Source organism: Schistocerca gregaria, chromosome 1, assembly GCF_023897955.1.
Source record: "Schistocerca gregaria isolate iqSchGreg1 chromosome 1, iqSchGreg1.2, whole genome shotgun sequence".
Taxonomy (NCBI): domain Eukaryota; kingdom Metazoa; phylum Arthropoda; class Insecta; order Orthoptera; family Acrididae; genus Schistocerca; species Schistocerca gregaria.
This window is the reverse complement of record NC_064920.1, coordinates 996381498-996398454: the sequence shown is the minus strand read 5'-3', so window position 1 is coordinate 996398454 and position 16957 is coordinate 996381498. Positions and strand designations below refer to the sequence as shown.

General features: G+C 38.3%; 1 protein-coding gene across 8 annotated transcripts in view; it reads left to right on the top strand.

The window, feature by feature from the left end:
* Positions 1-2430: 2430 nt before the first annotated feature.
* The window catches only part of LOC126278447 (S-adenosylmethionine synthase), a 31695-nt gene continuing 17168 nt past the window's right edge, over positions 2431-16957 (top strand). Inside the window, exons 1-2 of one of the 8 annotated variants that reach the window (XM_049978612.1) lie at positions 7577-16748; positions 16867-16953. Coding sequence is in view for 1 of the 8 variants with exons in the window: in XM_049978586.1 (XP_049834543.1) it covers positions 16820-16953 (134 nt within the window). In the remaining 7 variants the exon portion in view is untranslated. Of the gene's footprint in view, positions 2826-7576; positions 16954-16957 lie in introns of those variants that run through there. The other 7 variants (XM_049978604.1, XM_049978568.1, XM_049978577.1 and 4 more) reach the window with 7 other exon arrangements.

Sequence of the window (16957 nt, the reverse complement as noted above, 5' to 3'; positions counted from 1 at the left end):
AGTTAGGAAAATCATTATAACCCAAGTCAAAGGCCGGATGAGGGTTTGTACTCCACTCCTGTACAATCCAATAAACCAAAACTTTCCAAACTTTCTCGTGGCGACAATCATTCTAACACAGGGTTTCACAAGGCCATCACTGATGTTAAGAAAAGAGAATCTTTTTAAGCAATTTATATTTTAAAGCAATATCAGTTTTCACATTTAATTCCTGAGTGCAGTATAGTCGTACGTTAAACACCTTTCTACAGATACAAAACTTTTCGATACTATCACGAAATCAATGTCTATAGTGACCCTGACGAGAATTACAAATCTGTTATATTAGCTCGGATATAGGACACATTCACACGTATTTCCTCAGCTTTCTCAAACTTGCACATTTAACTGTTTTTGTATGTCAAAATAGAAAATACGCTCTCACACGAAAATTTTGTACAAAACTGCTGAAAAACGATGACTGCTCTTTTACACGGGTGGGGTAATATTGCTCAATAGAAATCCACTAGTTGCATAGATCTGATTCTTGGTACTTACGTTTTATAGTGCAGTTCTTCTGATCCCCTAGTTCCTCTTATCTGACGCGTGATCTGTTTACAATGAATGAAGAGTGTCCTGTATAATTTTATGCGAACTTTTTCATTTGTTTTACATATTGAATTTACACCTTACGCTACACTCCGGGTGTAGGGGCACCCAGTGTCGAAAGATCTCAAGTAAACTTAATTTTATATTTGCTTATTACTTTCATTTCAGCGCAGATCACACGTTCAAAGGAACAACAGCTTCGTAAAAAAAAAAGGAACACGAAGGGAGGTAGGACAGAGTAGCGTTTTCTAGAGTTTTTTTTTCTTATAATCAGAAACCTGTTTACCAAAAGACACACAGTTTTTCATCAGCCAATGGTCAAATTTTTTTCGCTTCTGCAAATAGACTATAGTTACATAGATGAACCGTATGAAAATAAACATGAAATCTGTAAAATCACTATGCAGTTCAACTAAAATATTTCAGTAACACGTCTTAGCTTTCAGTTTAAGAACTGATACTAGTGACTTAATCCATTGGAAACAAGGTCAAGTATGTTTAAATTAACTTCAGCCGATGGTGTCTTATTAGGGGCAAATGTTATCGCTACAATGTGATTTAATAAGGAGTATTTGCGACACTCGTGTCGCAAGGTTATTTTTCCGATTAAATTCTATAAGACAAGCGACAATTTTGCTCCCTTTACAGAAAAGGGAAACTACTGAGCTGGTTGTACTAAATTTCTAGGCCACTATCTAAAAAAAAGATATAGATTTTAAGAAAGTATAACACTTAGAGACATACTCATCAGAGACAAGTGATGTACACATGAAGAAGATGCTAGCCATCTGGATAGTCACTTTTAACTTGTTACCTTCATCGTGTGTCCTGGGTATATTGCTTTCTCGATATTTATCGGCTCAGTTTCATATCCCAACAATCGTTAAAAACAAAATTTATCGTGCGGTAAGTACCATTATTTACAGAACTAACTCGGTGTAAATACCTGCTTAATACTACTGCGTCTGGTGGATTCAGTTGTCACAATTAACAACCACCACATCTATAGCCCATCGTAAATATCTTACTTTGGGCAACAGTGTTTGGGCTTAACGTTTCCAATTGGCCCATCTCCACTATAAAGAATTATGGATAATTTCCAAAACATAACGAAATCTTCTAACAAGGCAAATGAGCTTAGGGTATTAGCGCTTTAACAGTGAATACCTAAAGGAATTGCGTGAAGACGTCCAATGTAACGAAATTTTGGTTCCCTTTTGCATTTTTCATGGTTTGAGTGCGAAATATGTACGTAACATGGACCAGGATATTCGTGGGAGCGTTTTTAGTAGCTAACAGGCCGATAAGTTTTCTGAATACACTTGCAGTTTTAGTTTTTATAACGAAAAGTGCCTTAAATATGCCGTGTGAAGTCTTTATTTCACACTGATATTCGTTGGCTTCACCAACTCACAACGAGATAGCCTTCGTCGAATCGGACCTAGACTCCCGGCTACGCTCGGTTTGTCAACACAAGTAGTGTTTCAGGAGACGATCACACACCAGCTAAATTTTAAGTAGATTTTTTCGTAAGTCCGTAAAAACTGTTTGAAATAATTTTCGTTTACCTGAAATAAAATTCGAAAATAAGGACGAAATGATGGCATCTGCGGCGCATACGAACACTTCGATGCGTTTGGTGCTGGACAAATATTCACCAAAATCAAATAAAATAAACGAATGAGATCCGCACCTAGAAAACAGCGCGAATAATTCTCTCATTTGTTGTGCTAACCATTGAGCGATTGCTCCAATCTGGTTACTGCAATTCTTCCCCGTAACACGTTTTCGAAACACTTCACCAGATGGCGCAGCGACTGGCCCCAGGTGTATCCCCACCACAAGCATCAGGCCACCTTCTGGACAAGAGCAAGCACGAGTCACGCCGCACTGTATTGTAACTGGGCGACTGTCACTTGTATACACACTTATTTTAGAAAAGTGGGAGTGGCTAGAGGTCGAGGGCGGGGAGGAAGTCGCAATTCTCTCAAAGAGATCATAACAGAATGATATAGACTCACGTGCAGCCTTCGTGTGCAAGCGATTGCACAATAAAGGAGTTGCGTCGCTGTTGCCTCATTTGCGCCAGAGATTATAACGACGACGCGATCCCACTCGGCTCACAGTTCGTCGTTGGACGTCAACTTGGGCACAAGCAATTGGTACGTTGTACATATGAGCTTACACCTTTCCAAGTGATACACCGGTACTAGTTTACATAGAGCCGATGATGTGCGGTGAGTTCGGAACGAAGGCTGGGGCGAAACTAGCTATACTGTCAGATGGAACACTCGATCTGTGCTTCCAAAAAGACGCAGCAATTAATATTCACTTTCCGTATTGTTAAGTTAATTTTCGAATTGATCCGCCGTACCAAATACATTGTACAGTCGTTTAACGGTTCTGTTTTTATAGGGTGCAAACTGTCTTCGATCAGCATGCTTTCCTTGTGTTTGTAGGCAATATTTCAGAAGCGAAAACTGAATTGTAGAGCAACAGTCAGGGTTTTCCCTTAAACGGCCGTACGCGACTGCTACGGTCGCAGGTTCGAATCCTGCCTCGGGCATGGATGTGTATGATGTCCCTAGGTTAGTTAGGTTTAAGTAGTTCTAAGGGACTGATGACCTAAGATGTAAAGTCCCATTGTGCTCAGAGCCATTTTAAACGGCCGTAAGTTTGAGAGTTTTATATAAAAAAAGGCTAAGGAATGGATTTCTTTTGAAACTGCAATTAGTGACGGTTAATATGTCGCAAGTACACATTTCGGGTGAAGAGGCTGATCAAAAAGCTCACGCTGAAAAAAAAAAGCAAGTTCTTGGACTTAAGTTTTTCAGTGCCATAAAGTTGGAGGAAAACTACCTCCCAACATGAAAATGCACTAGCTTCATTAAGAGTTTCGTACTCATTTAATTTGTATTTCCACTTAACGCTTAGTGTTCCTAAATGTTCTTCAGGGGCTACTTTTACTTTTCATAACTATGTATCGATCCATGTAAGCCTCTCGTAAATTTGTCACCGTATTGCTATATAAGAATTTAAACGTGAAAATGAGTAAATACTTCAAACTGTGGGAGAAGACAGCGACGTCAGGTACAAAAACCGTGTTCAATTAACGTTATTTCTGTCGAGGATGTTAAACGATTAACTGCCCCTCCCTTTCATCATCTTCAACCCTCAGTCCCTGCTGATTAACTTCGATATATAACAGCGCCCAAAACGTCAATGAATCATAAAAACATGGGCGAAATTTTCGATTGGTTATTGTGTGTCTAGGGCCAAGATGTGTTCACACCACAATGCCTCTTTCCTCCTCGTGCGACCGAGCTAGGTGGCGTAGTGGTCAGGACAATGGACTCTCATTCGGAAGGACGACGGTTCAATCCCGCGTCCAGCCAACCTGATTCAGGTTTTCCGTGATTTTCCTAAATCGTTTCATGCAAATGTCGGGATGGTTCCTTTGAAAGAGTCCCTAATCCGACGACTTGCAGTTTGGTCTCCTCCCCAAAATCAACCCAACCCCCTCCTCCTCGTACGCGATCATGGCTACAAGGAAATAAAAGGGCACGCACAAAATTTGTGGAAAGAACTAATTGAGCGTTCTCGTGTCTACGCGTTGCGTTATGGCGCAAGCAGTCAGCTTAGCTTTGGTTGAGCTTCTGTGCTCGGGAGCTTGAGCTGGAAAAAACAAAAACCGGACTTTAGGTAAAGTATCGGGGTACGAAAAATACGAGGTGTCGACCAGTTTGCAAATTTCAGGTCACAGCGAGATTTTAAATTTTCTGCGTGGGCAACTGCAGCGATAAGGCTGACACAAACATTTCGCTAGGTAGTAACCAGCGACTTATATACCATTCTGAACTATTTATTTCGCTTTTCAGTGCTTATTCCTGAAACTGAGAAATACTTTAGGACTGTTATTAACTTTTAATGTCATTTCTGTTTTATAAAAAGTTGTTTTCGCAACTTTAATCATGGAAGATAATATGTAGATTAACATCCTCGGACTCGGCAAATTTGGACATTTCATAGACGCCAAAATCCCCTATCATTAGTGTCCATTTCTCGTTCTAGTAGTTCATTGAGGAGCTAGACATACATTGTCAGGCTCCTTAGTTTTTGGGCTATTAAGCCGTCATAGCATAGTTCCCACAGAATTTTCATAAGACATTACTGTTTTAAGAAAAGATACAGGTTTTCCCCTATCTTGGCGTTGGGAAAAGTGTTGTTATTCAGCATATTTTTAATGTAAGGTATCTCAATTCACTTAATTTGAATTTTGGATAAAATTTGACTTCGGGCGGAGACTGCGTAGTGTGCTAGTGTTGGCAACGCGAAATCTATCTGTAAGAGCACACTAAGTGGATCAGTGGTTTTTAATTACGGAAGAAGGTAGTGGATCAATGTTTCCTTAATATACAGAATGGGCCTTGTATTATAAATGAACATTAATCCTTCAAACTCCTCATGTGACTTAATTTAAAAAAAAAAAAGATCCACTCAATCATCCAAGATAACATACAACGCTGCCTTACGTAAAATTTAAACTAAACTTGTTAATATTACAGTACTTGCTGTCTAAATATAGCTCATGGAGTAAGGGATTTGCAGCATGATCAATAGGTTGCTCCCATAGTTGAAAAGGTAAAGTTTCTATGCGCTAACATTTTAAGGTTTTCGTCAGTTTTAACACAAACCGTACGAAGAAGGTGCGTTTCGGAGACCTTTCACTGCGTCCACCCACCTCACCGCCGTCCCACACCGAACTCTGGGTTATTGTGCGGCCCAACGTTTGCGTGGTTGAGTAATTATGGTGTAGGGTAAGTGGAGAGTGTTTGCGCAGCATTCGGTGACATAGTGTAACTGAGGCGGAATATGGGGAACCAGATTTTGCCGAAATAAATGGAAAAACGCCTAAAAAATCATCCACAGAACGGCCTGGACCCCGGACCCTGACCCTAGTCCGCTCAGGAAGCAGCGCGTAAGCCCTCGAGGCTAGCCGGGCGGGCTTAAATTTGCATGATTTCCTAATGTACGTGCTTAAAATTTGTTCTGTATTTGCAGTACGTATTGCTGCAACACGAATTTGTCATTCTTTAAATTATAGGCCTTTCCCATATGTTTACCGATTTTTAAAAAAAATGTACATCTTTGTGCTCCACACAACCGGCGAATACAATGCAAGGTCGCAGAATCCATCGCCAGGTTGCGCGATCTGTATTAACAGATACAGTGTGTATAGACATGGTGCTCAGATGAATTGCATGTGAATCAGCCATGTGTGGCAATGCTGCTGCCTGCTGCGTCTCGTTTGTATAGTAATTAACGTAGTTTTGTTTCGCCACGCCCACTTAGCGTACGCACTTTAAAGTTAGAATTTATAGTTGAGAAGCACCAACTACTCTGAAACGTGAAGTTCAAGCAAGAGTTCCCACTTTACGAAAAATGAATACAAATATAAGTACACTCACTCTCACGGATTTTGCATTGCTCAGAATTTTGAAGTTTGGGATAGGAGTAGAAATTTATGGAGTATTCATAGCATCAATCATGACATACATCTAAATATCTTATTTTGAGTTATTTATGGGAACTAGTGTACCATTGAAGTTTCTACGTGCTAAATAGAACAAGATATTAAATGGACATTTGACACAGGAGCTGATGTATTCGCGAAAAAGACTGGGGGTTTACACAGCACACTTGGTGTCAATGAAAAGTGAAATGTAGCCTATTCTGTAAGCTGAGTTATGAAGCTGTGGGGTTTGTTTAGTACTAATCCTTGTGCTGCTTAGTACTGCTGCTGGGGGAAACATAGGTGGGAATGACCATTTGCTGCCATCCCCACCCCCACCCTTCTCTCCTTGGATCTGCTTATGTTCACAGCAATCTGCCCTTAGCATTTTCTTCCCCTGCTCCAAGAAGTCTACTTAAAGGTCTTTGTCCTAAGGGTTTCTACTCTCACATTTACCTGTCTTGATCCCTCCTATCTCAAATAGATGTGGCCAGCCCATCTTCTTGTCTTGGCTAGGAGATTTGTGCTGTGCCACTTTCAGTTCAGCATATTTTCGCAATGTGTCTTATATACTGATATCAGGACAGTTCTGTCTCAATTGAGATCCATCCACAATCCTCGCTGATACTGATTCCAGTATTACAACAGTAGTAAACTTCGTAAACTCTCAGGCTTCATTTCTAAATTGGTGGGGACGGGAGTCAGAATTTAATGCATTATAAACCTGCTCTGCATGTGGGCACAGCCTTTGTCCCAACCCATGAGATTGCCATGCTGGCTTTTCATCAAGGTGCCGATTGCCGTGATCTAGAGTGCCCCTCACCTAAAATAACTGTCCTTGTCTTGGCTTCTACAACATCTGATCATCATATTCCTACATTCCTCCCCCACCAATAGGTCCAATATTTTCTCCAGGATTTAAAAAATCTTCACCTTTCTTTCTTACACTTACTGTTCTGTAGATTTCTGCGCCCCATATACTAATAGGTCCTAGTCTGATTATAATTTTAGATGTCCTTTTTTGTATGACAGTGTTTCAATAAATTTCAGCGCCCATTTTCATTAAATTTGTTTTTTGTACGTTGTGGGACCCACAGATCCATCTGATAACTGCTTCTGGTGTTAATGTTGTGGAAAAATCTCATGTATGGAGACATGTCACTTTGTGTTGTTGAGTAAAGTGAAATACAAATAAAGGAAAAAAAAAGAAAAAAAATGGCAAAGAAAATCTATTGCAACAGATGTACAACCAGTCTTGGAATTCTTATGAAAATAGTGGGGTGTGCAGTGAGTTGCTATGAAGTATACTGTGCTGGAAATATATTTCATGATACTGAGTCACATTCCCATGTTTGAAACAAGTGAAAGCAAAACAGTAGCAAAAAACAAAGAATATTGAAAGGTGAATCTGAGAGAGAGAGAGAGAGAGAGAGAGAGAGAGAGAGAGAGAGAGAGAGAGAGAGAGAGAGAGAGAGAGAGAGAGAAATTACACATTCACAAGAACATCATTCTTAGACAAAAATTTAGAAATCATAAAATGGACTGAAATGTACTGTGGATTGCATTTCGTAACTTACCAGTGAAGAGTAGGTTGAACTTCAGATGATTACAGCAAATGAGATATTACACCAGAAAGTGACAAAGCAAAAGCAGTGAGACTGTTTCAGTAGAGCAGAAGCAGACTACAAGAAAAATCAAATAATTAAAGACTAAAACTGCTGCAGTGTCACTCCCTTACACTTCAAATGCTCTCTGCTAACATCCAGGGTGCAATATAGCTTCAGTAGGTGAGATGACACTGGACAAATTGTCACTAATGGATTTAAACCATCATATAAGTTTTCTGCAGTTTCCACAAATTACCTGAGGAATGTACCTGGATATGTTTTTCCAAGATGATGCAACAACTTCATTTCACCTTCTAAGATGTTACACACTTTAAATGACGACCAGAGCAGTAATGAAATGTTCTTTTGTCTTTATAGAATAATACCTTCAAGCTAACAAAACAATGCATATGAAATACACATGATCAGTGGAATATGAAACACACATGATCAGTGGACTGGCCTGTTTCTAGATTTATTCAACATCTTTCTCCTTACTTATTTGTTCTGTGGAACATTATGCAGTTGTATTTCATTTCATTGCATATCAATTTCACTTACAAGAACAGTTAATAAATCTCCACAGAAACTAATTCCTATCCTGTAATTGTTCTGATTACTGCAGAAACTGAATTTTATGAACATCATCTGTAGTACAGTTCCCACAAAAAACAGAGATAAAGTTAGTGTTTCTTGAAGTGTAAGATTTTGAGACTTGTTCAACATCATAATAATTACTTGCATATCAGTCCCTAATGAAACTTTTCCACACACAGACTGCCTAATGTAGCCCATACTATGGCTGATACAGTATTCATTTAATGATTCTAATCCAGCTTCACAAGCAAAACAGCTTGAAATATTCACCAGAATCATTGAAAAGTACTGTACAATATCGTTCTCATGTAAGATGCCTATGATTTTTCTGTGAGAAAAATGACAAACTTGTCACTGTCAATTCAAAATTGTTTAAGCTCGTGTCCAAACTGTTTTCATTGGATACAGATAGCTATTCTGTGAAAAGCTGCCCTCCATCAATAAATTATCGTACAACTTTGAACTAAGGTTCAAAAGTTGCCACTTAAACTGGGCCTATAAGAAACTATTATTGTGAGGCAAAGTCCTCAAGGTTTACAAAGTAATCAGAAATTTTTTAGACAATGTTTCCATATGAAGCTCCACTTGCTGATGTACCATGCTGCAGTCAGATTTGTGTCTAAACAGGGAGAGGCCTCTCCATGACAATGATAACCAAAGAACCATCTACATGGCCAGGTAATCGTGTATTACTGCATTGGCTAGCTGCTTTGCCTTATCCGTAGACGAGCAGCTTGTGTTAGCAGCAAACAATGTATCAAAACTAATATATAGCAATCCAAATGCCTTGCATGCGTAATGGACGTTTGCTCCCTTTAACAACTGTAAACCATCCAAAATAAAATCACCAGTGATGAAGGATATGGACGTAACAATAAACATGATGTAGAAATATTCTAACTGTACAATGAAATAGTAGAATAAGGGAAAATGAACACTGAAAGGGTTAGGTTATAATAAGTTTGACAGCTGTTTAAAAAAGAAGGGAAGAAGACAGTGATCTTAGTAAAATACTTAAGAGTTGAAATTTCTGAGTTACAGGGGAATGTCAGCGTTATTTAAAATTTATGAACTGAGATTTATTTTGATGAACTGCCTTCTCTTCAGGAAAATGCAAGAGAATTATCACACAGTCACAAGGAGAGACAATGGCTGGCCATTACTTACTTAGCGTGATATTCTAAATATTGACAGTGCAAACATATAAAAGTAGGAAAAAAGTAACCTAGCTTTGAGACCTGTTAGGAGGAAAAGGTACAGGTTGGAAAGGGTTAGAAGAGAGGGGTAGGTCATTCAGACCCCATGTTGTGAACACAAAACTTCTTTTCCTTTCTCACAACAGCTGAGTCTCAACCTGGTGTTTGAGTAACCTTACCCTTCTAATATTTTCTTGTTTGAGGAAGGAACTAACAGTTCCCAAGCCAGGATGATTTTTCCTGCTTTTGTCTATCAACATAATTGGAATTTCTCCTCTGGAAGTGCTGGCCAGTCAGCCTCTCTACTTCTAAATTTAATTTCCTCAAGTGAATTCATTGTGACTGTAAATCACCTTTATAATGTGTTTCTTTAATTTGTTGACTGGGACACACATTAATTGTTAGAAAGTTACACAGAAGAATGGAAAGAAAGGGTAATTTATCAGGTGTTATACTGTCATTAAAGGTAATAGCAAGGAAAGTAATGAAAAAATATTTTCTACTCTTGTGGTCACAGGAAAAACCTTGTACAATGTTGAATTGGAATGAAAGATTATGTAGAGAAAGCAGCAAAGTGAAAGCCCAACGAACTGTTATTTCGAGATAAAATTAATTCACTGATGTAAGGTAAGCTAAGAACTAATAAAGGGCTAGAAAAACTGCTTGTAACAGAATTAAGGTTATAAACAAATGCAACAGAAAAGTAATAGATAATACTGGTACTGGAATAACATAGCAATAGAGAAGTAAATTCAGATGTGTGGATCACAGAATGGTATGAAAGTAAATCTAGGTAGGAACTATAAACAAAACAGTAACAGAAGTTCAGAATGTTGCTATAGGTGTGAAAATATGGCATGTAGTAAAGTTTCTGCTGGTGCTTGGTGAGTAGGTTTTATCCATCCAATTACCTTATTTTCCCGAAATTTTTTTAGCCCTCCTAGGGAGCTGCATAAATGGAGAATGTTAGCTCTGACTTGCAACTATTATAGGGAGGATACATGTGTAAGTGGGAATTTAAGGAGATTGGACATGGATAAACTGACTAAACCTGAGGTTGTAGAGAGTTTCAGGGAGAACATAAAGGAAAAATTGACAGGAATGGGGCAAATAAATACAGTAGAAGAAAAATGGGTAGCTTTGAGGGATGAATTAGTGAAGGCAGCAGAGGCTCAAGTAGGTAAAAAGATGAGGGCTAGTAGAAATACTTGGGTAACAGAAGAAATACTGAATTTAATTGATAAAAGGAGAAAATATAAAAATGCAGTAAATGAAACATGCAAAAAGGAATACAAACGTCTCAAAAATGAGATTGACAGAAAGTGCAAAATGACTAAGCAGGGATGGTTAAAGGACAAATGTAAGGATGTAGAGGCTTATCTCACTAGGAGTAAGATAGATACTGCCTACAGGAAAATTAGAGGCCTTTAGAGAAAAGAGAACCATTTGTATGAATATCAAGAGCTTAGATGGAAACCCAGTTCTAAGCTAAGAAGATAGCAGAAAGGTGAAAGGGAGTATATAGAGGGTCTATACAAGGGTGAGGTACTCGAGGGCAATATTATGGAAATGGAAGAGGATGTAGATGAAATGGGAGATAAAATACTGTGTGAAGAGTTTGACAGAGCACTGAAAGACCTGAGTCGAAACAAGGCCCCGGGAGTAGACAACATTCCATTAGAACTACTGACAGCCCTGGGAGAGCCAGTCCTGACAACTCTTCCATCTGGTGAGCAAGATGTACGAGACAGGCGAAATACCCTCAGACTTCAAGAAGAATATAATTCCAATCCCAAAGGAAGCAGGTGTTGATAAATGAGAATATTGCCGAACTATCAGATTAATAAGTCACGGCTGCAAAACACTAACACACATTCTTTACAGACGTATGGAAAAACTCGCAGAAGCCAACCTCAAGGAAGATCAATTTGGATTCTGTAGAAATATTTGAACATGTGAGGCAATACTGACCCTACGACTTATCTTAGAAGATAGTTTAAGCAAAGGCAAACCTATGTTTCTAGCATTTCTAGACGCAGAGAAAGCTTTTTACAATGTTGACTGGAATCCTCTTTCAAATTCTGAAGGTGGCATGTGTCAAATACAGGGAGCAAAGGGCTATCTACAATTTGTACAGAAACCAGATGGTAGTTAGAAGAGTCAAGGGGCATGAAAGGGAAGCAGTGGCTGGGAAGCGAGAGACAGGGTTGTAGCCTCTCCCTGATGTTATTCAATCTGGTTCGTAACAGCCTAGGACTGATCATACATTGATTTCAAACATCTGACATTATTGGGAAACTTGACTGCAGAATTTGTACTCTATTACTGCAGGTTATACTTTGTTGCAGTTTGAGAAGACCCCAGCTACTAGGGAGTGCGTCCTTCCGTACCATGAAATGTCACAGCTCATTGTTATTTCTCTAGAACAAAAACATTTATTCTTTCTTTGCAGATAGTGGATTTGAATCCATAGATGAAATAAGTTTGGAACACACTTACAGTATGGCATGGGCATATGTTTGTGTGTACTAAGATTACTCTTTAGTTTAAAACTGAATATAGTCTCATAAAGCCTTAACAGAACTACTTTGTCTACAGGCATAGGGTAAGGTATTATTAAGATTAAGCTGCGCAGCAGGAGAAGCAATTGTTCTTTTGGGAACTAGGGACAGATTCTAGGTAAGCATACTGATGCATGATAACTGTATGGGGAAGTAACAGATAAGATTTGATGTTTTACGTTGGTAATATTCTGTAAAGCTGTGTATCTGCCATAACTGCAAAACTGTGGAACAAAGCATATAATCTACTGTGAATAGCCAGAGAACCAATCAATCATTTAGTGTTTGCTAAAGTAATTCTTTCTCATTGCAGTGGGCAACATTTAGTAGAAACAGCATCACCCAACATTATTTTTTAGAAATATGTAAACATTCTGTAATGAATAAGAAGTTAGCATTCAAGGTGTCTCTTTGGGGCAAGTGTCCTCTGTCTGCCCCCTCCTCCAATAATGGCAGAAAAATGCAGGCTCATGTTTGGAATGTAGAAATTAAAAAGATGGTAAATCAGCTATTATTATTATTAAATTGTTGTTGTTTTCCATTTTCACTTATTTACCATTCACGTATTTTCAAGACGAGAGGTAATCTGTCATTTCGGGAATGTAAATAAAGCTTTTCAAAGTATATTTAAAAAAAAAGTAATAGTTGAAGGTATTCTATGCTACTAATGTTATTAAATGGACAAAAGCATGAATCATGTACAAGGCGAGGAGGAGATAACAATAAGCAGTGGAAAAACAGTATTGCAGTACCATCATTCTAAAACGTAGATAGAAACAATAAAAAAATCACATATTTTTACTTTAATGTGATCAGAAAAACTGGGACAGTATAAGGAAATACAAAGTATGGTTAATTTTCTCATGTGTGGAAATCAAACTGCTTTATTTGGAAGCTGGACAATTAGAAATATAACGTACACACAATAACACAGTAATCCTCCTGCCCACACTGGCAAACATTAACCTTATTGTAGCAAACTATCTTACATTACTTTCAAATTCATCCATTAGGTGGATAATTTCACAGAACAAAATTTCACAAGAAAAGTAATCACATACGTAATTCAAGGAAACAGATATACTAAACAACAATGCATAGTGTCCTGTATGGGCACCACTTCTCTGTATTATTGCCTTCACAAAAATGTGAAATTAATAAATATATAAACGTGTCTCATCAGTTGCACAGCAGATGATGTAGATATGAATATAAAAAACTTACACTTAACTGAAGGGACATGATTTAAGAGTGCAGACAAACATGCTTTTCTACATCTACACTTTATGACCCACTATGAAGTGCAGGGCAGAAACTATGTCTCATTGTACCAGTTGTTAGGGGTTTCCCAATTCCATTAACTTGTGGAGTGTGGGAAGAATGATTCTAATGCCTGTGTATGTATTGTCATCTAATTTTGCACTCAGTCTCAATGGGAGTAATGTGGGGGGAGTTACAGTACGTTCATAGATTCATTATTTAAAGCTTGTTCTTAAAACTTTGTTTGTAGACTTTCTCTGGATAGTTCCCTTTATCTTAAGTGTCTGCCATTTCAGTTCTTTCAGCATCTCTGGAACACTCTGTTGGAGATAAAAAAAGTGATTCGTGCTGCCCTTAACTATATATATTAGATATACCCTGCTAGTCCTCTTTGAAACAGGTCCCACACAATTTAGCAATATCCTGGATGGATTACGGTGGGCGATTTTTAAGCATTCTACAATGGACTGATTGATTTCCCCAAACTTTCCTAACAATAAATCGAAGTCGTTACCAGCTTTAACCTCAACTGAGCTTATGTGATTGTCCCTTTCCATTTCCGTACTAAGTGTTACATCCTGATTACAGCTGCGACCCGCTGATATATTATACTCATAGGCCTAGTTTATTTTGAGTTTTGTCAGCAGCACAGCTTTACATTGCTGAACACTTAAAGTTCAATCTTTGCACACTGTGAAATCTGATCAAGTCTCACTTAGTATTAGTGCAGCTTAGTTTAGACTGTACTTCATTGTGGATAACTGCATCGTCTACAAAAATCAGAGATCACTGTAAATATAATATGGTAGGACATAAATATGAAACGTGAACATCAAGGTACCCTACTGACTTCCTGTGCTACACACGAGGTTTGCTATACATCTGTCCATGACTTAACTGTACAAGAAAAGAATCATCCTGCCTGCAGCGTCAGATGAGATTTTCAGCACTATTTGCCAATTTTCATAAGATGAACGTTGGACGACAACAATGCAACAACCGACAAGAATCCTACCGCCATTGGTATTCTCGAAGTATTTGTTTTTCAGCAGATGGAAAATGGTGGACAAAGGCGACTGGAGACGTAGTCAATTTTTAGAAACGAGGGGTAAAATTTCTATTTGCTGTCTTGCTTTTGCACAAAGCAGGATTAGGCAAGTTCCCAAGTCAGGCACACCGCTCTTTCACTTCAACGTTTCTATTTTGCTACTGTGCATTCGCATTCTAAAACAGCATGACCCAGTAATAGGTATTGCACATTTATTTCCTTTGAAATTGGCTGCCTTTACTCACGGCCACTTCCGTCTCGAAAGTGTTTTCTAATGTATGCAGGAAATTGCTTTTAAAAAAATATCGAAGATAGGCTGAAAAGGAATGGCAGCGTACGAAAAATAGTCAGATTTCGCAAAGTAGTAATATATGTTGATTTGTCCGTAGCTTCTAACAAGTGTGCCGATTTAAAAATATCGATCACAAACGAGTCCATGATTTATTTGATCTGCGTTTCAACAATAACATTGCGTTTGTTGATTGTTCACTGGTTCATAAGAGAACTGAATGAAAAGTACGGCACGTCTGTTATATTCTCTTCTATTTATCCATGGACTGGATGCTGGCCCTACAACCAGATGTGTGGTTAGATAATGAACATTGCATCATGTAATCCAAGTGTTGTACGTTTTTGATTTATAATATGAAGGCGCATTTAAATGAGCAGTATTTTGCAGCATAATTTAGTCGCAACCATGAACATATCCCTCTCTCTCTCAGCCGAACGAAAAATCTCTTTGCTTTTGTTAAAACCGGTTTTGTTACTTTGATGGTAATTATTCAGTGTTTGCTATGTGGAGTAATGGAGAACTAGGGCTTTCATAAATGTTTGATCTACGACCAGAGGGCGCCGTGGTTGTAACTTGTACACACTCGTATTTGTCCTGTCTGGGAGCGGTCATGCCACACTAACTGGACACTGACCTGAACCAGACGTGTAGACATATTACTGGATGTTTTAAGCCAACAAGAGTAAAACACCTATACGCCTTATCAGGAATTGTTCCGCCAAATGTCCGACGTTCAATACAGAGCAGAATTGAACGAACAGAACAGGTTAAAAGTAAACGTCATCCGCTACATGGGTACCAAATGCTACCATAATGCCTTAAGTCAAGTAGTAGTTTTGTCCACTCAACCCAACCACTCACAGATCCACCAAAAACTTCTAGAAAAAGACTGGCAGGAACAACAAGAATATGCCAACTATTCCGAGAAAGTGCTGCAACCAGGTGCGGAATTTGAGTAGGGAAATTGAAAACCCAGAACTGGTTGCGTTCAGAAATGGGCAGATGGAACAAAAATCTGCACAAGTGGGAATTAGTGTAAGTATTTTGTGTCCGTGAGGGAACATCCAGACCATGGACTTCCTGCTTCGTTTGCTAATAAACCAGCCAAAAGAGTGCACGGCCCAAGACCTGATGGCGTGCACCGAAATGGCGAGGGCATATGTGGACTTGAGGAAGAATGAAATATGAAACAAAGACTGCAAATATTTTATTATACTGTATATAATGTTCCATGTTTTTTATTTTATAAATTAGCATTGTAATATTGTAATTTATAGAGGACAAATTATTCTATGTGTAAGTTGTGAATTTATTGTTAGTTGTTTGTAGTACACACATTAAATTATACTCGTATTTGTGCTGGTTTTGGCACTTCTCGGACCAATTGCTCGTGCGAGATATTCGAATTCGTGCAGTATGGTAAAATTGTAGAAAATGTTCGAATCCATCGTTGGGAGCTGTATTAAATCTTTTTCTTTCAATTGTTTTGTGTAGTGTAAAAGCACTTTCTGCTAGCTCGCGTGCGTATATTTTGTAGCAATAGTGTGGCCTTGAAAAGTTTGACAAACATTAGCGGGAAATAATGGACGATAAAGTTCCAGCGAATATGGCTGCAATTTGCCGGATGGTATGTCGGCAACATGCAATTTTTATTGTCCGTGTAAACGTTACGTTTGTGATGTGATCAAAGAATCATGGAAACTCAACATACCCTCTGTATATTTGTTTCATATTAAGCTGTCTGATTTATTGCATTTTGTGGCGAACCTTATTACATTGAGATTCGGTTTCATCAGCAGTATGAGATATTTTTGCAAAATTCAGTTATTTGTATAATTCAGTTCAAAGAAGTGTGAATTTTGTTCCGGATATGCCGCTCGTTCTCTGACGTATTTATTTTTTTACCATCAAGACAGTTTTATACAACGTTGAAAGATTTTTTTGCTGTTGAGTTTTGTGTGTCCCTTATACCTCGAATAAGCTTAGGGTTTTATTTATTCGTGTTGTTTTTTCAGTGGTGTTAGATAGATCCCTTCAACGTTGTTACAATCTTTGGAACACACAGTATTTCACGGTTACAGAGCAGCGTAAGTTATTTAAGCAAACGCATAATTGTATCAATAAATATTTCTCACATGATATATATCTAATTTGATCAATGTCGCATATGACGGGTAGTCGTGGAGGGTTAATTTTGATTAACAGAATTCGTCAGACGCATCAACAGAACAAAATAACCACAGCTGTTACTTCGGTCACATCGAACATAACCCCAAGTAAAGTTCAGATAAAGTAC